At 41.0% G+C, this 23362-nt stretch overlaps 2 protein-coding genes across 2 annotated transcripts in view; both read right to left on the bottom strand.

The window, feature by feature from the left end:
• RPL37 (ribosomal protein L37) overlaps nt 1–20803 on the bottom strand; it is a 350006-nt gene extending 329203 nt beyond the window's left edge. The window contains exon 1 of the mRNA XM_075740821.1: nt 20800–20803. Within this exon, the coding sequence (XP_075596936.1) occupies nt 20800–20802 (3 nt within the window). The 5' untranslated portion in view covers nt 20803. The remainder of the gene's footprint in view (nt 1–20799) is intronic.
• The window catches only part of OXCT1 (3-oxoacid CoA-transferase 1), an 87502-nt gene extending 66494 nt beyond the window's left edge, over nt 1–21008 (bottom strand). Inside the window, exons 1-4 of the mRNA XM_075740817.1 lie at nt 20719–21008; nt 17765–17873; nt 16271–16361; nt 1873–2008 (exon numbers count right to left, since the gene is read on the bottom strand). Of these exons, the coding sequence (XP_075596932.1) occupies nt 1873–2008; nt 16271–16361; nt 17765–17873; nt 20719–20802 (420 nt within the window). The 5' untranslated portion in view covers nt 20803–21008. The remainder of the gene's footprint in view (nt 1–1872; nt 2009–16270; nt 16362–17764; nt 17874–20718) is intronic.
• Between the last annotated feature and the right edge of the window lie 2354 nt (nt 21009–23362).

Here is a 23362-nt window from a genome sequence, read left to right as displayed (position 1 = left end):
GGCTTGTTTCCTAATCTATTACTCTGAGAAGAGCTCAGAGTTCTTTTTCTCCTTCCCACCTGGTTACATATGCTAGAATGTTTTTCTTTTGTAACAGTCCTATATATTTATGTCTCATTCTCCAACATCTTACAAAAAATCTCATTCCAAGATGAAACAGCCACACATAGCAGATCGAGAAAGGAAAAGGGAGTCCAGTGATCTGGGTTGCTTGTGCTAAGAATAGCAAGAAGCTGACAGAACAGCATTTCTACTCTATTTGACCACTCCACCTTCACTCTGCTCTATGTCCAGCTGAACCACAGATACTACCAGCTGAAATTCCTCATCAGCCTTAATTATGGATACCAAAGCCATGTCTGCCTGCTTTTCATTAGTGTCCTTTCCCAAATTGTTTTGATATTTTTCTGGATTCAAACCAAGACAAGACCATCATGGTCAATTATCTATCCAGAATACAGGTTGTATTTTCCTTAGTTATCCTGCAAGAAACAAAACGACTTTTGGTAGGTTTACAAAATGGTGGTAAGAGGTAGATGCGAATCACGCAATGATACCAAGTCCTGTATTCCAAGCACCCTTAGCATTTCAAGGTCTCACCATGACCTCTCCCTTACTGTGTAACAAGGACACAACAGTCCTCCATTTTGCCTAAAATCATACCAAACTTGAAGAGAGTTTTCCAAAAGGTTATTTTACCTTGATACAAATATTTCAAATTCCCGCATCTCCTAGGAAGTCATTAATTCACCTTACTGTTTACCATTGCACACTGTAGATACAGTATTTTCATGCTGGATCTACATAGCTTGTCTGTGCAGTCCACAAAGCAAATTATATGTCTAAGGAGTTCAAGGTCTTCTAGATGAAAGCATTGAACATGAAGTAGGAAGAAAATAAAAATTAATTGTGAGAGTTGTTTTAAAACATGAGAAATGACCAGTGCCTGGTTATTTCCATGTCAGCTGACTGGGTATAAAAGGACCTTTTCTTTTTTCTCCCCCTATCTCTGGGATTCAAGAGATATTCTCAAGAGATGGAGTCCAACATTCTCTTCTCCATAAAAACTTAAGACTGTTGCTTTTCCCAGGGACTTAATAGCTGTTTAAAACCCAAAGGTTATGTTTGACCTTTGGAAATGCCACACACTAATATGCTGTAGGCTTTAGAGAACTAATTTCACAAAACTAGACCTCAATAGATTGTGACTGATACTCATGATTTTAATATCTCATTGCATTCAGGTTATTTGGGTAGTTTGACAGTGCTAAAATAATTAAAATTATGGTGCTAAAAATTAAAGTTGTAAATATTGGCTCATAACACTATTAAGAGATTAATTAGTTAAGATTTAATGAACAAGCCCAACAGAGACGTCTCACAATGAACTGCAATCTCCTAATTTGATTCCTACCCACTAGATGGCAGACACTGCACACACAACATCCCCACAGGAGCTGCCACCAATAAGGGACTTCAGCAACTTCCCGACTTTTTTCCCCTTATATCGGACACAGTAGTGAGCATTCTTCGTGCTGTTTTCTACAGTTTGTGAGGAACTACCAAAAATCAAACACTGTACAATAAAATATACGTATGTATATGTATGTGTGTGTATACAAATATATACTTGAAATGAATACAATGTAACAAGCTGTAAAAGGAATTCACATAATATGACCAGTCAGTTCTTAACACACCAGTTGCAGCCTACAGCCCATGATCCAGACAAGTGCTGTCTGTCTTTACTGCACATCTGCACACAAGCAAAACATTTGGATTGCAAAATAATTTTGTAAGAGCACTTACACATTATTCTACTCAGTATTTTAGATGGAAAGAAATCACCAGTCTCCTGGAGACACCCCTTACCTGCGGTGTAAGCTCAACTTCAAGCTCACCAGATAAATACTGGCGTTCAAATTCAGCATTCTCTCCAACATATGATGAGACCATGCGTTTTATCTGCTTAGTCTGAAGCAGAAGGCCAAGTCCAAAATTGTCAACACTGTGTAGAAAAAAGCCAGACAATACTCAGCATTTATAACAGAGTTTTGTTGTATTCAAAGCACTTGATAAGCATTAGTGACTTAAAAAAATAGGACAAAGTTATGTCCCCCCACTTTAGACATAAGGAATAGGAGGCAAAAACCAAAATCCAGCTTGTAGGAGGGAGAACATCAAAGCTACAATTAAAATTTAGGACTCCAGTGCTCAGACCTCAACTCTTCCAAGGCAATGAATACATTCAAAACTGCATTTTAGAGACATTTCACATGTAACAGCTACAAATATCAGCTTTACAAGTGGTGTTATTTTACATAGTTGCTCCTTTGAAAAGCCTTACTAATTAATAAAAAGTCACACATGGCACAACCCAATTTTGAGTGAAAAAACACTTGCTTTTCATTTAAACTCCTGCTCCCCAGGAAAAAGGCAAGTGATTGCCTAGCAGCTCAAGGAGAGCATTTATAGTACATTTATAGTACTGGTTTGTACGTAAGGTAAGACACTATTTGCATTTAAATTTTCTTATTACAGTAAATAATTCACTTCTTAAGAAATTGCCTACTCCAGCAGAAGACGTAAACACTGCAGTCAAGATTTCTTCTGTGTCATATCAGCTTAAACTCAATGCCAAAGATAACGTTTTTCTTGTGCCAGTGCTTCTAAATTCTGATATCCTAAAGATGTTACTCTCCATTAGTATCCAGCATTTTTGTGATGTTTGTCACCCTATACTGAGTACTGATGGGACAAAAATATATTTCAAGAGTTCCTGTAACAAAAGGGCTCTGTAAAAGAAGCTATTTCAACTTAAAGGAAAAAAAAAAAGATATTAAAATATAAAACTGGAAATAAACAGAGACGATACTACAAAGTCATGTTTCTTTCATATTTCCAACACATTATGCAGGATGTTGGCAGACTTTTACATCTGTGCAAAGTTCCTCGACATTTATGTTAGTCTCTGCAACGCCTGAGTGGAGAACTCAAAGACTTTCCACTCCCACTACAGGAAAGATGCCATGATCCAGAAGCACCTCACAAAAAGTGATGTGTATCTGCCACTAATTGTCTCAATTCAGTATGACTTAATTATCCACACAATTGCTTGAGATTTCAGGATAAGAAATATTGAAAAATATTAAAAGAATCCTTTAAGAAACCAAATCCAGTATCTAGCATGCTGTAATTAATATGCACATGGGCTTTTAATATTTGTGTTCTATCAAAAACATGACTCCTGAAGCAAAGCTCCAAAAAGGCTGTCTGTATTTTCTAATTCTACTGATTGCTTTAATGAAATATATCCCTTTCCTACATAAATTTCACCCTCTTGATACTCTTATAGCACCATGTCTACAATACAGCTTGCTTCTCAAGGTCCTGTCAGAAATGAACTCTTTCCACTAATGACCAGATGGAGAAAGTAAGGTATCAGACTGCTTTCCCTCTATTCTCCCCCCTTATAACCTTACTCAAATTATCAGTAAGTATATCCCCTAACCCTGGCTTTATAAGCTACGGTGATGAGGAAAAACAATGTAAAGGAGATATGTATCAGTACTGTAACACAAATCTATACTCCCCATATGATAAATAATATCTTACTCAAAAAAGGGGAAAATCCCAGCTTAAAAATCAAAATACGATACAAAGTGAGCTGAGAGGTATTTGTTTGGTATAATAAATCAGTGTAGCATCAGAGGAAAGAACCCACAAGCCACAACCAAACCTCACTGAATGTACATTAATGCTCCACCACTTCAGGATCCACATCAGACAACCCAGCTGCAAACTCCTGGCATCCTTTCAAAAGGACAGATTCAAAAAGTTTACTATTATACAACAGCTGCATGAACAATGTATTGGGTTTGCTTGGCAAGGTTTTGGTAGCAGGGGGGCTACAGGAGTAGCTTCTGCAAGAAGCTGCTTCCCCTGTGTCCAACAGAGCCAATGCCAGCCAGCTCCAAGACGGACCCACCGCTGGCTGAGGCCAAGCCCATCAGCGACAGTGGTAGTGTCTCTGGGATAACTTAGTTAAGAAAGAAAAAAAAAAAAAAGGAACAGCAGCTTTTGCAGCCAGAGAGAGGAGTGAGAAGATGTAAGAAACTCTGCAGACACCAAGGTCAGTGCAGAAGGAGGGGGAGGAGGTGCTCCAGGCACTGGAGCAGAGATTCCACCTGCAGCCCATGGTGAAGACCATGGTGAAGCAGGCTGTCCCCCTGCAGCCCATGGAGGAAGGATGAGGGGGTGTAGAGATTCCCCCTGCAGCCCATGGAGGACCCCACGCCAGAGCAGGTGGAGACGCCTGAAGGAGACTATGACCCCATGGGAAGCCCGCACTAGAGCAAGCTCCTGGCAGGACCTGTGGACCCGTGGAAAGAGGAGCCCACGCTGGAACAGGTTTGCTGGCAGGACTTGTGACCCTGTGGGGGACCCACGCTGGAGCAGTCTGTTCCTGAAGGTCTGCACCCCGTAGAAGGGACCCACACTGGAGCAGTTCATGAAGAACTGTAGCCCATGGGAAGGACTCATGTTGGAGAAGTTCATGGAGGACTGTCTCCCGTGGGAGGGACCCCACACTGGAGCAGGGGCAGAGTGTGAGGAGTCCTCCCCCTGAGGAGGAAGGAGCAGCAGAGACAACATGTGACGAACTGACCACAACCCCCATTCCCCATCCCCCTGTGCCACTGGCAGGGAAGAGGGAGAGAAATTGGGAGTGAAGTTGAGCCCAGGAAGATGGGAGGGGTGGGAGTAGGTGTTTTAAGATTTGGGTTTATTTCTCATTTCTCTAGTCTGATTTGTTTGGTAACAAATTAGATAACTTTTTTTTCTACGTTGAGTCTGTTTTGCTCATGATGGTAATTGGTGAGTGATCTCTCCCTGTCCTTATCTTGACCGAGAAGCCTTTCGTTGTTTTTTCTCTCCCATCCAGCTGAGAAGGGGGCATGACAGAGAAGCTTTGGTGGGCACCTGCCCTCCAGTCAGGGTCAACTCACCACAGACAGATGTGCAGTGAGAAACACCCCTCAACTACATGCATAATGAGGACTATTTTAAGGTTAGGACTGTTTTAAGAAGATAGCCCACTTCTATGCATACTCAGGCATTTTGGAAACTGTATGAGACGAAGTGAAACAAGCTTCTCTGACCCAGTTCTCTCAATTTATTCTATGTTCTCTAGATGTAAAGAAATTTACTTACTATAAAAGCTTTCTCCACTCCCCAACTCTGACCTATTAAAAAAAATTAAAAATCTAACTCTGTTGCAATGTTAAAAGTGTTGCAGTGCCAAAGCCTCGAGAATAAAATGTGCACTGCCTGGGAACAACCTATATTTCTAACTCCCTACAGGAAAAAAATCCAGCAGTTTGAAACTAAAAGAGCTTGGAATAGAGGAGAAGTCTTGTGGGCAAAGAAAGGGATTCAAAAAAAAAAAAAAAAAAGGAATAAAAATACAAGTGCCAGAATTTCCTGTATAGGGTCACACAAACAAGACAATCTCTCTCACAAGAAAACCATCAAACCCTGATCTCTCATTATAAAAGGTAATCAACAAATGTAACAGTTGAGCCACTATCTGATAGCAGTTTAATGGGTTTGTATAAATAGAGTACTGTGTAGCAAAAGTACAGACGTTCATACGACCATACTTCCCTAGCACAATGAGAATAGGAATTTTACTTTCAGAAAGTCATACACCAAGAGGTTCTGCCTGCCTGATAACACAAAATTACTTCAATTCCCAGGTGCAGTTCTTCTTCAGAGCAGCATCATAAAATCTAATTCCTGTTACTCATATGTTTATTTTAGATGCAAATTTCTTAAAAGAAATATCGTGCCATCCATCTTTCTTAAGGATGCAATTTGCATTCAACTTTCCAGCTGAAATAACCCTTTTGCTTTCCATGTATGTCAGTTTTCCTTTCATCTCCCTCCAAAAACTCATTTTGAGTACTTCAGCATTATTTTACTTTTCCTATGTTTTTTTCTTATATTTGAATGTCCTAAGAAGCCAAGATTTTACACAGCAGTGAAAATGTTGTTCTCACTCCTATTTTCCCTACCCTTTGCTCTTGACTTGACATTTCTATTCCAGAGTAAAAATAAAAACCAAGTTCTGGTTTAGGTAAATTTCTTTAAATATAACATTTCAATATAACATTTTTAACGCTACTTACTTGTTCTACCTCTCCATATTTTACTGCTTTCTTGGTTGTTTTGTTTTAGGTGCCAAAGTTTCTTTGAACTTTTCAGCTTAAATTACATCAATGCTGAAAATGTTACCCCTAAAATATCTGTCCTGCAGGCAATGCCCTTCCTATCAAATAGTAACCCTAGAAAGGAAAACAGATCTTTTGTCAAGTGCTTGGAAAGAATACATCCTATATTAAAAGAAAATTTGAAAAGCTGGGTTCAGTCCTTTAAAAATTTAAACAAAAGTGAGTGCAATAAAAATGCATTGCCCTAGACAGGAAGGAAAAAACCATGGTGGAAGTTCACGTAATTATGTATGCTGTCAGAAAAGGGAAAGTGCTAGACACAGAATGCGTTCTTTTTGCCCTCAAAATTGTTATAATCTCTCAAAGTTTCCCCATTCTGTACTAGGATAACAACTGAATCAACAGAAAAATGAGACACATATAGGAAAAAAGATCTAATCTGGCACTTATCAAGAACATAGGTGACAAGTTCCCCATTCTACTGATGTGGATGAGAAAAAGTAATCACAACTAAGGAGGTCTGGTTGTTTAGCAACAGAAACCTTCCTATTGTTTTGTCTGGCTCAGACCTACAAAACCTTCCTGTCAAAAACCAATGTCTGCCTTTTCTCATTAAAAAATTAGCCTTTTCTCATTAAAAAATTTTTAAAAAAATTATTCCTAGCCGTATCTAGCCCACATATCTCAAGCATACTGGAAGCAGTCAAAGGCAACATGTCAATGTGGCACTCCAGATAAATGGTAATTTGCAGCTCTCAAACTTTTTTCTTTGGTGGCTCAAGCAAAACACATTCTACATCACAGGGAAGAAGAAACTACCTAAATTTCCAAGCTGATAAAAGCTTTAAATGCCACAAGCCCTACACAGCCCAATGAAGCAGGGAATAGAAATTTGCATTCTTATACAGAAAAGAGGAGACTTGGAATATCACACTACTTTAGCAAGAGATGTAAGACCTTTTTTGGGGGGGCTGGGTTTGACTAAAAGGAGATAATTATTACACTCTCTTCCCTCTCTGCCTTTGTAAAGACATTTATAAGTGTCTAAGAAAAGTGAGGATGTTCAGGACAGACTGGCTGCCCTTACTGGGAACACTGGAAACCACTGGTAAGCGGTGTCAGTTAGCATGAGGGCTTCATTCTACATCTCTTAAACAGAAGTCTTCCTCTATACTTGTTCAAAGATTCTCCAGGACCTTCAGTGCATAATCCTGGGAGATCCTGAGACCAGAAGTCACTGGTTATGAAAGATTAACATGAATTTGAGTTTTGGAGAACTAAAACATGTTGGCCAAAGAGGAACTAACATGATGCCCTACCTGACCTTTCTCCTCTCGTAATTTGGGGATTGGAAGGATGAGAGGCTAACTACATCACCCCTGAGGACTATGGATTGAGAGAAAAAAGCATGCAGGAAGAATCCTGGTGCAATGCTCCACCTCAGGCAGAAATCAGTTTCCTACAACTTGCTGTTGCTGGAAAAAACCCATATTTATGGTTGGTCCTACTCCTGGAGAATGCTTTATGTAAAGACATTAGTCAGCTTCTGGAGATACATGAGCAGTCTCTCTAGGCATTCGGCAGGACCGAGCATTGGACAACTATGCATGAAACTTGATAACAGATGGACCTGTTCCAGAGCTAGAAATTTTCCTGGCAAGAGGCTATGACTAGGAGAAGGAAACAATTTCCTTTATGATTCGCCACTTAAAGGAGGCTTCATCTTGTCTATTTTGCAACATCAGCTTTTCAGTCCTCAAAAGGATCTGCTCCAAGTTACAAGCAATTAGGTCTCCTGATAGGTCCACACTCCTAGGAAGTCCAGATATACTCCCCAACTAAAAGGAATGCATCAATCACCTGTCTGGCACCTCTTAGTAACACAGTCTTAAGCTTTCAGGCTTACAGGGGTGCCTGACTATAGCACGAACCTTTATCAATATCAAAGAAGGTATGGGGCTGAAGATGCCATCCAAGTTCTTAGTAAAATCCTGGCAGCACCAGAAAGTGATCCTTTATAGCCTTTGTGCAGAAAATCAGTAGAAGCCTACTAGATGGCGTTTGTCAGAAGACACCAAACAAAAGTGCAGGCACACCAAGGGTAAAATAAATGTGGTCAATCACTCACACAACAGTTCTTGGTGACCCATCTTCCCCAGTCATCTAGCTGTCTTTTAACAGTGAGACTATGTCGTACAATAATCCCTCATACATTACACTGGAAGATTACTAAGGAGCCAGCTCAGATGCTTCTCCTTTTCTGTCTTCCACTTCCAGCAGGATACATAGAATGAGGGCAAAATGAGCAATATGAGTCAACTAACAGGGAGAGGAAAACAGATTCAGCTCATAGGAAGGTAAATTAGACAGAGGCATAATGTTTATTTGCCCCACTGATTCTTGGAACGCTGTCTTCAGCCATCTTTTTTCTTTCCTTTTTCCTAGGACATTTTCCCATCTGTCCTAATGGGAACTGTTTAATGGAAAGCAGAAAAGGAGGCAGAAGATCTCTCAGGGAAGGTGACCAAGAAAAGAGAAGGAAGCGGTAAGTAGGGGTGCTGCCCATAGTAAGGCAGTTCTGATCAGAAGGAAGAGGTAGGACAGAAAACAATCCAGTGGGTCACAGCTCCCAGAAACCACAGAAACTGTCTCACCACCTTTTTCCACCCATGGCAAAGGACAAAAGAAACACTGCACTGAATCTCTTTCAGCTCAGCAACCTGGGAGTTCTTCCACTTTGAGGGGAGAAAGAAGAAGGAAACCAAGGGAGCCCACAGTTGCTGAGAATCATGAAGCTCTGCGTGCAACTTGGCATGACTGAGCCTTAAACTCCCTCTGCTCCTTCTTTGCAGTGTTTGCACTGCACTCTTCTCCCTTCACTACTAGACTCTTTTTAGGGGAAACTGTCCTCTCTGCTCTTCTCAGCTCCAGCCTCACAGTAAAATGTCCTTTCTCTGCCATCCTCCTTCAGAAACGATATGCCACTCCTGTAAGAATGATGGGTGCAGACATACAGGCCAAGTCCATCAGAAGGTTGTGAATGTATATAATTTTTGAAGAGGACAAGTACTGTTGCATAGTTACATCAGCAGCACTCTCCTCTTTCCAAATTCCTTTCTGCTATGAAATGGTATATTGTGTTCTTAATGCACACCTGCAGCCCAGAAAGAAAGCCAATCGGATCCTCAGCTGCATCACAGTAAGTGCGACCAGCAGGTTGAAGGAGGTGATCCTGCCCCTCTACTCTGCTCTGGTGAGACTCCACCTGGAGCACTGCGTCCAGCTCTGGGGTCCCCAGTACAAGAAAGACACAGAGCTGTTCGAACGAGTCCAGAGAAGGGCCATGAAGTTGATCAGAGGGCTGGAGCACCTCTCCTATGAGGACAGGCTGAGAGAGTTGGGGCTGTTCAGCCTGGAGAAAAGAAGGCTCTGGGGAGACCTTAGAGCAGCCTTTCAGTACCTAAAGGGGGCCTACAGGAAAGCTGGAGAGGGACTGTTTACAAGGGCATGGAGTGATAGGACAAGGGGTAATGGGTTTAAGCTAAAAGAGAGTAGATTTACGTTAGATGTTAGGAAGAAATTCTTCCCTGTGAGGGTGGTGAGGCACTGGCACAGGTTGCCCAGAGAAGCTGTGGATGCCCCCTCCCTGGAAGTGTTTAAGACCAGGTTGGACGGGGCTTTGGGCAACCTGGTCAAGTGGAGGGTGTCCCTGCCTATGGCAGGGGAGGTGGAACTAGATGATCTTTGAGTTCCCTTCCAACCCAAACCATTCTCTGAGTCTATGATTCTATCACAACAAATAAAAAACTTTATTCAGAACTTTCAAAATTTACCATATTTTTCCTTCCCACTGAAGTTATATGGAACAGACTTAATCCAATAAACATTTGAATTTCATCATGAATGCATCATACTTCAAAAGTCTCCTGGCTGAAAGCTAAGTTTAACTTTTATTGTCACTTTTCTAAAACCCAGCTGACAGAGTTCCTCAATCACGCTGAGTTCGATGCCTATTTTGTCTTCCTCATGTGTAATCACAACCAGAAATCCATTTGCACAGCTGATTTCTCAATAGTTCCATGTAGTGCAAAGTTTAGTACAATTCGCCCTGCCAAAATCCTAAATAACCTCCACACTAAAATTAGCAAGATGACCTAGTCAGATTTTCAGGGATTTGCAGTTCACACAGTGTCACCAATTTAACAGCTGTAATAAAGCATCTGATTAGATTCTTTACAAAGAATGGAGATTTTAAAAAACAAACAAAAAAAACCCCAAAAAACAAAAAACAAACCTGCTTCAAATCTTCAACTTAACACTGAAAATATCTTACATACCTTGCCTCATTATTTTGGTAACTTGCCATGCACAGGATTTTACCTAACTCCGCTCTTCTCTCTCCACCAAGAAAGATAAAAGTCATTGGTGAACTTGTATTTCACTTCTGAAAGTATAGTTAAATTGTGATCATTAAATTTAATTTCTTATGCAAATACAAAAATGGCACACACAGCATAAGGTACTCTGAGCATCACCTTGATCATATCTTTGTGTACATACAAGTTTTCTTTCCAGTCCCTCATAGCCTTTTTCAGTTACATTTTAGCTCTCTAAATCAAGGGATTGTCAAATCCATGCCACTAAAACCACTTGACACTTTATATTATGTGAAAAAACTTCTCAACTTTCTGTGCATTTGGAATGCAACTTCCACCTGACAGCATTTATAGATACATATATTTAAATATATTGTAATATATAAAAGTAATAGAAATATAGGTAAGTATATATAAGTATAAAAATCATATATTCATATATATATATAAAAGTAATAATAAGGACGTAATTAAGCCATAGGAGTTACAAAAGCAAGAACAGAGGGTCCGCAGCAAAGATGGCAGCCACATTTTGCTTTTAACAAAAACATACAACTCAAAGCAATGACTGAAAAATTACATAACCTTAAACTTTAACATACATAATATTTATCAATATTGCATTAAATTCAAAATATTTAATTGCTCAGATTATAAAAATACCTTTTGTGCTTTACAATATGGGATGCACTAAGTTTTCATTGCATCCGATGTCACCGAGTAGTGCCTTATCTGGAGATTTGGCAACTGCAAATAGCCCATTAGGAAAACAAGGGTATTATGTTCAACAGAACGGAATCAGCATACTCAGGCACCATGACCAAGAGTTCAAATGTTTATCTCAAAGCTGTTTTCTCCTTACTAATACATAACAATGTAACAGAAAAAAAAACTTGTCAAAAAGCACGGAGACCAAAGGTTCAAAAAGCTGGTAATGCCTTTTAAGCAGACTGTCTGAATCTGTAATAACCTGTCAACCTCCTTTTAGGTAATCACACAGGTGATTAGTAATCAAGATATTAACTGTGACTTCTCTATTTTTACTGTAAGTGAAACCCTACTGTTCAACACTATTGCATTCAAAAAGAATGCGTATTTAAGTCTCAAAAGCAGACAAAGCCCAGAAGGAAGTAGGTCATTTGATACAACAGTCAGACGACATGTGCAGCTTCTACAAGTAATGGACCTCATTTTTACCAAGTACAAATTCAGCCTATTGAGGTGGTAGAGCCAAAAGTGTTTATCTCAGAATGTGATTATACCCCAAATCAGTTATCCATTTCATTAAGCAAAATTAAATAAAAATAATAATTGTGTGCCAATTTCTTAAGCTGTTGTTTTAAATATTTGGCTGTGTTGACAAGTACATAGCTTTTGTTGCAACACAGATTCTGAAACAATAGGTCTGATAGCCTGCATTAGGAAAGTCTTAGCATAAGCTGACCTGTAACATCCAAGTCCACTCTAATTTGAAATCAGTATGCAACAAGATCTGCACAAGCAGATGAAAAAACAGCCATGCACAAGAAGGTACTGTATACTAATCACAACTACATTGGGAATTTACTGAATCAACATTTAAAATAGGGACCTACTGATGTACGCGGAGCGAACCCAATCTAAGCAATAATGCAGCAAAAATTTAATAAAATGGATTTTAGTAGCTTAGTGAGACAGAATCCTCTAAATTTAAAGGGTTTATAACAATTTAGTGTAAAGGAAATACCTAAAATATGAACAACGTAGGCAAAACAAGTTAGAACGGAAGGTGTGAGAGGTTGTATTCTAGAAGTACACCCACCCACCATGGTATCTTTCACAATCTCCCTGGTTCACAAGCTCCAGTTTCCCCAGCAGCAAGTTGAGCAAATACCAGAGATACTGGATATTTGTATTGCTTCCCTTTCAAACGCTTTGCCTTATTTGGTTTGGCAAAAGACTAACTACTCTTAAAGGTGCCATTTCACTAGTTTGCACACAGCACCTGCACGAGCATAATGCACTGCAACAGACAATAAGCTCAGCAGTATGACGTTTCTAACTAGGGTGTCTAACAGCACCCTGTACACAACCGTACGTGTCCTTGGCAAGCCTTTCAAAGGCCAAAACAAGGACTCTACCTGCCAGCAACTACATGATTCGAACAAAGATTTGCAGGAAGAATCTCCTCCCTATTACACTGCAGCACAGAACAGTAGGGTGTGGACTTGTGAACATCCTACTCCTTTAAAGTTATTTCCAGACTCTGCCAAGCATTTCTATGCTTTGCTGAACCTTCTTTCCAGCTATAAGAAAGTTGGTAAGAGTGCTTCAGGACTTCCTAATTACTGCTTTCCCCTAGATGTAAGTGAAGTACTGTCTCCATTGCTGCTATCTTAGTAGTAAACAGATAGCTCTCTAACACATTTCGTTGTTCATGCATGTTGAAAGATTTGTGACTTAAGCCATGTGGCTGCACTGCTCTCCAAAACAGGTTGTCTCTCTATGCACTTGGCTCCTTCCCTGCTTCAATTACAAGTTCCTTGCTAACCCCGCTGCAGAAGAGAAAGCAGCTGCAGTCAGGAAAATGAAACACAGCAGGGCATCAACTACAGCGCAACAGTGCCAAAGCAAAACGCACTGAATCCTGAGGGATGTTGGAAAGTGACACATTATTCATGCCACAAAGTACATGACTTCTGAAGATTACAGGAACAATTCATTAAGGATGAATTCTAAGGGAATACTATTGCTGCAGGTTATACTATTGCTCTGCTACTTCAGTTTTAAAATCCATTTATTAATATTGCAATATTGATAATATCACTATACTTTTGGACATGGTATTAGAAGATGCTTAAATGGTATCAATCGCTGTGATAAGGATTCTGACCTTATTAATGATGACATCTGTCATTAACCTGGTTCCCAAACCCTACCAAACTATAGCAAGTTAAGTTCCACATAACAGTAATATAATAAATAAAAACAATAGATGAGATTGTATTTTATTATTAATTTAATTTCAAAATAAATGATACTGTTCAATATGAGAGCAAAACCAGGATTTTTACAAACTAGACTTTATGAAAAGCCTAGATGCCCTCAGGCATTTTCAAACCATCACACTGTTCTATGAGGAGCTTAATGGACTTCCATGAATGTTCAGGTAAAACTGGTTTCAAGAAAAAAAGGAATTAAATTTTGCTTTCTTGCCAGCAACCAAACATTTTACAGCAATCGCTTCAGCCTCAAAGTCCAAAGAATATTCAGGAAGGTTAGCATTATTTCAAGCAAAATTAATTCTAACGTATAACATAACCAACTGTACACAGAATGCAATACAAAATGTCACCTTCTCCATTCTATTCCACAATGCTTCTCTCTTTACTTTTCCTCACATTCAAATCCCCACCTCATTCCCAGGAGCATCTGTGCAATCTCTATCTACGTATATGTGCATCATTCAGAAACAGGAGTATCAGGAAAGTGAGTGATCTCTAAGTAATTGATCTTTCCACTCAGAATTATTTCTGTCTCTTTCTCTCCCCTTTTTATCATCCAGCAGAAAGTGTTTCCCACAAGAGTCTAAGGAATTTGAGTCTGACTGTGCATGTGCCAAATACCAATACAAATTATATTTGTTATCCAATTAATGTGCAATGGCAAGCATGAAGCACTGAAAAAAAAAAGAAGATCAACATATTTGAACTTCAGCCTCAGAAGCCTGGAAAATACATATATATATACACATACAAACATACATATAGCCAGCATTATTAGATAAAACCCACCTAATTCACTTCTTCTGCAAGGCTGAAGGCATTGAAGGAGCAGGGTTTGACATCTTTTCATTTTGTGTGAAGAACGAAAGTTCTTTATACCTGAACAACCTTTCTGGCTCACATGAACTTGTCTCTCTTTTATTCTAATGTAGTTATAGAAGAATGAGGACAGGCTGAGAGAGTTGGGATTGTTCAGCCTGGAGAACAGAAGGCTCTGGGGAGATCTGATTGTGGCTTACCAGTACCTGAAGGGGCCTACAGGAAAGATGGTGAGGGACTGTTTATGAGGGAGTGTAGTGACAGGACAAGGGGTAATGGGTTTAAGCTAAAACAGGGTAGATTTAGATTAGATGTTAGGACGAAATTCTTTACTGTTAGAGTGGTGAGGCACAGGAACAGGTTGCCCAGAGAAGCTGTGGATGCCCCCTCCCTGGAAGTGTTCAAGGCCAGGTTGGATGGGGCTTTGGGCAACGTGGTCTAGTGGAGGGTGTCCCTGCCCATGGCAGGGGGGTTGGAACTCAGTGATCTTTGAGGTCCCTTCCAACCCAAAGCATTCTGTCATTCTATGATAAGAAAACAGTCTCCTCATGGTTGGGGTTTTTTCCCCCTTGCAGCTCTCGTTCTGCAACTGGACAAAGGCTGAGCTTCTAAAGAACAGACGGGAGACTTCCAACCCAAGCAAAGGGCTCATAATTGCAAGCATTAATGAAGTTCCATGAAAACAATACAGAATTCTCATTATTATTTCACTACAAATACAGCATTCAAAAGTAAAAAGTTCACAGAAAATGTAATAACACAAATATTACCATTTGCTGAAAGTAAGCAACGTAATAAAAAATTAAAAAAAAAAAAAACAACAAAACAAACTGAAAGAATGCTCACAAACTATCTTCCTTACCAACTGAGGTGTGTAATCCCAGTACATCTAGCTGTCAGAAGACTCATTTCACAAGACAATAGACTTTAGGATGAGCTCCCTCATCAAAACAAATTTGCTGAAGAGAGTACAACTAGGAGACATCAGTCTTCCAATATTCTTTAAATCTACGATTAACTAAATTACACTGGAATGATTACGTTGCTGAAAGTGACATTTAATAGGGTAAGTCACTGAATGAAGCTTAGGGCCACCTGCAGATGCTAGTCGTCCAACAACACTGCAAGGAACAGAATATCAGTCTTAGTGACCAGGCTGATTTCAACTACAAGTCATCATATTCTGCATATCAATATTTTTATTTAATTTAATTTCTCTTTTGTCAATGCACTTCAGCAGAAGTGGCTGTAGTTATTTCTCAATATGAAGATCATTAGGTATTGTGGAGTCTACTACAGCTTATGTAAAAATTATCCCTAATGAGAAACTGAGAAATTATATGTAAAAGAATTGTCAGCCCCACATGAATTTCTTAATGGGTAAACATTAAAAAAAAAAAAAATCCAAGACTCATTAAAAAGGCTCTCCATTCTTTCATCATAAATATTCTTCACCGTTGTGTTGTTTGGGCTTTTTTTAAGGAACAGAATTACAGTAAGAAGGTCAGAAAGCATCAAACTGTAGCTAAAAAATAATCCCTATTTAGCTCTTCACACACAGAAAAGTCACTGATAAAACATTTAAAGCACCTTAGTCAGAATTTTCAGTTACAGTCAACCAGTTAAATATATATAAATACACATAATTCTAACTGTCTACAACAATGACAATCACTCCTTGACAAAGCTGAGTATACATACAGTACTGTACTTTCTGGGCTCATTCCAAAAATAATGCTTTCAAACAAAGCTGCGTGGTTAATATGAAAATTCTTATGATGAAAAGTAAGATTTTTTCATACATACCAGCCTTTTCACATGAATGGAACACTTACTAAACCACGGATATATGAATACCTACCCAGCATTATTACTGACTGCTGTTATTCCCTTTACTCCAGTCTTCAGTAAACCTCCAATGAGGTTTTCAGGAATACCACACAATCCAAAACCTAGGTAGGGTAAAAGAAAATAGAATATGTAACAGGTGTTTTAAAGAACACAGATTAATCACATGTCTGAGAACATGCATTGTTTAATTAAAAATCTTTTCTGAGTAGAACAAGCTCCTTAGCTGAGCCAACACCAACACTTCTGGAAAGAGTTGCACCATAGTACTGGAATCTCCCAGTCACTAGATGCTTCCCAGTTTGGATGAAAGCAATTTAACCATCAGAGGCCTGCTCACACACAAATGGTCTTTGGAGAAGGGCTCCAAGGACCTTGGCTCTCCTGATGTGTGTAGTGCACTGTACTCATTATTCCTCCTTTTCTCTCTACCCAACTAACCTTCAGTTCTTTGCTGCACCTAACATCAAACAGGCAGAACAAGGAGTTCTCCCATATAGCTTAGCCTATAATTAGGCGATAAAAATCTGAGAATCTTAACGCTCCTAGGAAGATGTGCAACTGGAAGCACAGTAACTCAGATCTCCACCCAGGCTGAGGTGCCTCACACTCCTACCTATTATGCAAGAACTCAGTATGCCTAAAATAAAATACCATGCCACATCTGAGGCACCTAAGTCTTAGGCAAGGCTCTAACACTACAACTACTATCATTTCCTTCCCAACCACTTAGCATCAGTTCTTCTTTTGATCCAACAACAAAAAAATACAATAATTCTTCCTAGAAGGCATTTTGCCTTATTAAACACCTCCAGTTAGGTTTCCCATGTTTTACAACCTTACATTCATTACTTCTTCAATACTAAAAATTGCTTATAACCTACTAAAAAGAGAGATTGCTTTTCTTTCACTAGATGGAACATCATGAAATCGTGGAAATCATCTAGAATATTCAAAAGCTCAAGTCACAGTGAAAGTCAGTACAACACAACTTCTTGACTCTTCTGGAAATGCTACACATAATCATTTCGTGTAGCGTAGATAAGTATTATCTTCACTGCCTACAGCCAGAAACACATTCGACCATTTGTTCAAGGTCACAGAGACCCAGCGACTAGGCAGATAGAGAACATAGAGAATGCCACCACAAAAACTATCAAACTAGATTTTATTTCTTCGCTATCTGAAATAACAATGCTAACTTGAAGAAGTCCATGTTGATTTTCTGCATTCAAACTGGCACAAGTAAAGTCTAACACTTCACTAGTGGGGAGAAAAACCTAGTGATTTTTCTGAGGCTTTTTCCCTCCACTAAGAAACAAACTGGCATTTTCTCACTGAGAGAGTCTACCCCTCATTAGCAGAGTAGGAAATCACTTGTTTAAAATACCCATACAAGTATATATATTCTCAAATTAGTTAATATTAAAAGAAACATGGTAAACTGGTAAAAAGTATCTTATTAACTGAACATGTGATTGCATCCATAAAGAATTTAAATATTTACCACCAACAAGGATAGTTGCCCCATTGGGTATATCTTTTACAGCTTCAACAGGATCAGTATAAAATTTGGTGCTGCGATGACAGCTGGTAGAAAAATAGCATCCACAAATCTGGAACAACATTAAAAGAAACAAATGAATGAATAAAAAGCTTTATATTGTAGCTTTATAATGTTGATCATCCCTCTTGCTAGATAAGGGGGGAAATACACAAAAAAAGATACTGCTACAGTAAACACTAAACATTGAGGAGGGGAAGAGAGAAGGGTTCAGGTCTCCAAAACAAAGACTCTATTGTCTCTTTATCCCCCACATCACCCATATTTTACAAAATTCATATGTATTATGAAAGCTTTAGGGTTAATATGAGCTGCATCAATTTGACAATATCCAAACAGATTTCAAATTTCTGAATTCTATCCTGAACTGCTGATAAATTGTGACTTATTGTGAACAGATTCACAAACGCAATTCCTTAGTACGAGTTAGAGCAACCCAAAGACTGCTTTAACCTACATATTGCTACTTGGGGCTTCAAAGATATCCAGACACTAAACATAACCAGAAATGGCTGAAGCAGAGAGCCACCACTACCACAAAATCTGAGTGGAGGCCAAGGAATAATATGAAGTACAGTGCTGTGCTGGCAGTACAGTAAGCAGGGACTCCCTTCAACAGAGTGGAACTCCCCCCAGCTTCCTAATGCAGTCTTAGAGCTCTTTGTGTTGTTGAAGAACAACCCAGAATCAGAGAGATTCCAACAGACTGAGGAAATAGGGAGGGCAAAAGGGAAATCAATATAAATCCCACCCACAAAATTAGACTTTACAGTGCAAACCCATTACATAGTAACCACCATAACTCATTTATTATATTTTTAGGTCACAGTTACCCTAACTTTTCTTCTTTAAGTACTTCCCACTAATACGATCATGCGTCAGTACTAATCAAGTACTGTCAAGGCACCAGGAGCAACTGACATTCAAGTCACTACATTGACACAGTCTCCATAAATTGAGAGTATTTGGAATTTAAAATTCTACCCACTGATGTTTCCACTTCAAATCTGATAGTAGAAGTGAGAAAATTTTAAACTGGAAAAGGAGAAGAATGAGTAAGTAAATAATAAACAAGCCAATCTACAGTCGTTTAAAGACAATAGCCTAATTCTTCTCTAAAGAGTTGCCTTAAGATCCAGTTACAGCCATGGCAATAATTTTTGGCTCAGTTTCAAGACTATACAAACTGCCTTCTTTATAAAATAAAGGCTGCAAGAGTTTACATTGAATATTAAGAAAACCTTTCTGAATGGAGGCTTATCTCCCTTCTCATTGAAAACACTTATGTTCCTCTGTTCTGGCGGGCTCAAAAAAAAAAAGAAAAAAAAAGTATGTGGGTCATAAGGATCAGTGCCAGCTGAGAAAAAGACCCTTCCCCATGCTTAATTATACCATGGCTATTTCTTTCAGAAACATTTTTTCATGACATTCATACTGCAAAGAGCATCTCTTCTGGTCACATTTGGTATGCAAGTGACAAAAGTCACTTGCAATTAAGTGCTGGCAGCCTCATAAGCCCAGGTAAAATAAGGCTGCAGGCAGGCATGAGGGCCAGGGCTGGAGGGAGGCCAGGCCACTGCTGTGTCCCTGTACTCACACATAGGAAAATACTTTAAAGAGACCACGCGGTACCTTTTCTTTAATCTTCCCAACTGCCTGTAACAGTGGGGAACAACAGAGCAGCATGTGTTATACATGCATGCCTTCCCAGGTTGGATGTCTCTAATGAGTGTATATGCCCTTCTGTACTAAAAACTTTCTTTTCAATCCCTTTCCCACCCACTCTGCCATTTGAGAGCAACGGGCTTTCAGGGAATCAAGCTGCTAGGGATCACCTAGTAGGAGCTGGCTGCAATTCTGGCAGCCCAGGTTTAAGAGACAAGTAACACAGAGACAGATGAACGCCTAGAATGATCAATAAAATTGAAGGAAATGTCATAGAAGAGCAAAATATAACTTCACAAAACAAAGACTGAAAGAGTATGATTATTGGTCCCTAAAGACATCAGGAAGACTAAACATGGGCATGAGAAAGACAGTAGTTGAGCTGTTTGAACTAAAATAAAACAACGAAAGCCACAGAAAAAATTCTGGCTGAAGAGACAAAAAATTAACTTGCCTATGGTTACACGTGGGCTGGAAACCATTAGATTAGTGAGGTTTGGCAGAAGCTTCCCCCAGGAGGAGCAAAGCAAGCAAGCAAACTAGCTGCACTGCTGAACTCCATGCGTTTAGGAATGGCAGTAACACAGCGGGGCTGCCAGGGAGCTGTGCACACCGACCTGGACTCTCCCTGCCTACACCTGCAGCCTACCTTTAGGAAAGCCCGACGTAGTGAAAGCAGGATTGAAATACACAGTAACATACTGTAATTGCGCTACGATTTCAAACGCAGGGGAAATAAAAAAATTAAACCTCAAAGCGAAACCTCCAGTCCCGGTCCCCCAAGGTCACCGCATCCCTCCCCGCCGCCAGCATCAGGCCTGCCCCGGGGCCGCGCTCTGCTCTGCTCCCTGCCGCCCGCCTGCCGCAGCGCCCGGGGGCCTCCTTCGGGCCACAACGGTCATGTTAATAGAAAAAAAAAAAAAAAACAAACAAAAAAAGCCCATCACTTCCCCACGGGCGCGGGCACCGCCACCCTCGGGGCAGCAAGACGGCCGCCTACGCCCGGGGCTCCGGTTGCCCGACACCGCCCGGCTCGCCCGCCCACGGGAGACGCCGACCCCCTGCGGAGGCGGCCCTGAGCGCGGCCCTGACGCGGCGGGTACCCCGCCAAGGTCACTGTCGCCCGGGCGGGCGCGGCGAGAACGAAGGCCCGGTGAGCGGGGCCGACCGCTGTGGGTAAGCGCGGTGAGCAGCGGTCCGGGTGTCCGGCTGCCCCCGCCGCCTGGCCTTACCTCAACCCCAGCGCCCCGCGCCCGCGCGGCGGGAAGGAGGATGCGGCGGCTGAGCGGCGGCAGGAGGAATTTGTACGCCGCCATCTTCGCGCTGCGCGACTCTCGTGGAGGGGAGTGGAGGGGGCGACGGAGCGGCGGGCTGGGCTGAGGCGGCGGCTCCTGCTGTCCAACGCCGGACGAAGGGAGCGGGAACGGGCAGGAACGACGGATCCTGCGGGCGGAGGGAGGGTGGGGGGCTCGGCCTTGACGCACGCTGACGTCGGCTGCGCCCGAGGCGGGGCCGACGCCTGAGGGGAGCCGGCAGCCGCCGGGGACCCGGCGGCTGCCGGCTCCCCTCAGTCGGCGGCCCCCCCCCCCCCCCCCGCCTTTAGCCGGCGGGCTGGGGCGTGGGAGAGCTGTCCAGCCGTCCCGCGGCTGCCGAGCCCAGGTAGCCCAGGCCGGGCGCTGTCCCACGGTGGGGCTGGCGGCGGAGCTAGGCAGGGGGCACAGCTCACTGATAGCCCCGACGGAGCAGTCAGCGGTTTTGTTCTTAAAAAAACCCTCAGACACACGGAAAACACACGTGGGGGAAACCGTCAATGTTACGATCACTTAAATTGTAAGGGGGGTGGTGGTGTGTGTTTCCCGTTTTCCTTCTGATGCTCCGTTACTTCTACTGATGGGCAACTCGGATGAGCCATTGCAAATGTCTCCCTGTGAAGTTAAGGTGGGTTAAATTTCTGTCCTATCACTTTGTGACTGAGGGCTAACATCACGAGAATTGAAGTAAGGACAGAGACTTTGAACGGTTACTTTTCCCATGTGTAGCCCTCAGGGTGAGACAGGGTCCAGTAAGCACATGGTCTCCACCAGGCGCTTGGATGCTATGTTTGGGTGGGAAAATGTTACTAGAATAGATGTATACTTGTTTAAGCAGCCACGTGATGTGAACTGCTGGCATTTCTGCTGCTGCTAGAAGGAAAATTCAAAGCATGCCTCTGCCATTATTTATGCTTTCTAAAAATACCCCGAATGATCAGTGTGTGCCCTAACAATGGAACGGGATTCACAGAAAAAAAATGTGAGAAGCTGTTTAGATGGAGGAAAAGAGAAATTCCCCTCATGCACATGACAGGAGATCAGACTTCTTGTGGGTCACACTGCTCGTCTGGTTTCCAGGCTGTCTGCAACGCAGCTGCCAGCCTCACTGTACTTAGCCATCATGGTATGAACACACAGCAGGATAATTTACAACGAGGAAGCCAAGGTTTTAAGAGCGTGCTGCCAGACTCCAAATTGTGTGTGCATACCCAGTCCATTTTGTTTAGAGCGCTGGTCCAGCCTTGCAGGTGCTGGGCTGTGGCCCCTGCCATGCCTCTCTCTCACACATTTTAAAAGGTGGTGGTACCCATAGTTAAGTTCACATAACAAATAAACCTTGCAGTTTATTTGCAAGCGATGGTGGAGACACCTTCGCTGTTGGGAACGTTTTGGGTAGTTTGGGTTTTTTCCTAGATATTCACCGTATTTAGCTAGTCAGTTAAGTCTGGGGCAGCTCCAGATCTACAAGGGGCTTAGTGAACTGAAAAACAAAATAACAGCACAGCTTGTATCCTTCCAGGGCTACGCATCAGCAGAAAAGTTTTATGGGACTGGATTTCTGAACCTCAGTTGTACCTAAATTTCATATAGACATGTACATTCCTTACGTCACATTTCCTTTAATGAAAAAAAAATCCCTAAGCATTGAAAAACTTGTCTAAAAGAAGTTCATTCTCTTCTGTTCAATAAATATATTCCTCTAAACCACAGTGTGCATTCTCAAACTTATGAAAGTTTCCACTGTTGAGTACTTGTCACATACCCAGCTAGCATTTATTCTGCATGGGGTTTGCGCTATTTGGGACTCCAAAAGCGTTCCTCCTTGCAGGCTTGAGGAAGGGGGCTAAATGCATGCAGTAGGTATAGTGCATGAGTATTAATACCTCCTTGGAACATCTATTATGCAAAATTGGTAATTCTACTTACAAAAATTACAGTTTCTGAACTGGAAAATTAGGGGGATATAACTTTTCATTATCAGGTGCTATGGGTTATCTAAAACCAAAATTATTTAAAAAAAAACCTATGCAAAGTCCACATGCTTTGGACTGCAAGCCTCTTATTTTGGCTTACAAAAGCTGCAAAGATAATGAGTAGATAAAAGAATTTGTTCTGGAGTAGTTTATAAAAGATAGTAGATAACCTACTTTGTCTCAATTTTTAAGATATCTTAAAGCTCTTCACACAACAAGGAATACAACACGAAACAAGTCTCTAAAGTGATCAAGAGTATTTTAACATGATCTTATTTTGCTCACTGAACACTCACGTGTAAATCACGTAACAGTGGTAGCACACAAGTCAAACATTTTTCAAGTTCAACAGCATTTAAAAATGAATAGTGGGAGAGTTTTGAGCCCTTGGTGCCAAAAACAAGTCAGCAGGTAAGCATTCTGGAGCTACCACAGGTTAATCATTATATACACCATATAACACCAGCTTACTTATACTATTACCAAGCATAATGAGACATCAAAGTCAGCACTCCAATACAGTGAAATAGTATTTCCCAAAGAAGCCACCAAAGAGTTAGAAGATAGACAGGCTATTTTTATGTGTTTGA

Source organism: Balearica regulorum, chromosome Z, assembly GCF_011004875.1.
Source record: "Balearica regulorum gibbericeps isolate bBalReg1 chromosome Z, bBalReg1.pri, whole genome shotgun sequence".
In the NCBI taxonomy this organism is placed as follows: Eukaryota; Metazoa; Chordata; class Aves; order Gruiformes; family Gruidae; genus Balearica; species Balearica regulorum.
Note: the sequence above shows the minus strand (reverse complement) of the source record. Positions and strands in the feature narration are given on the sequence as shown.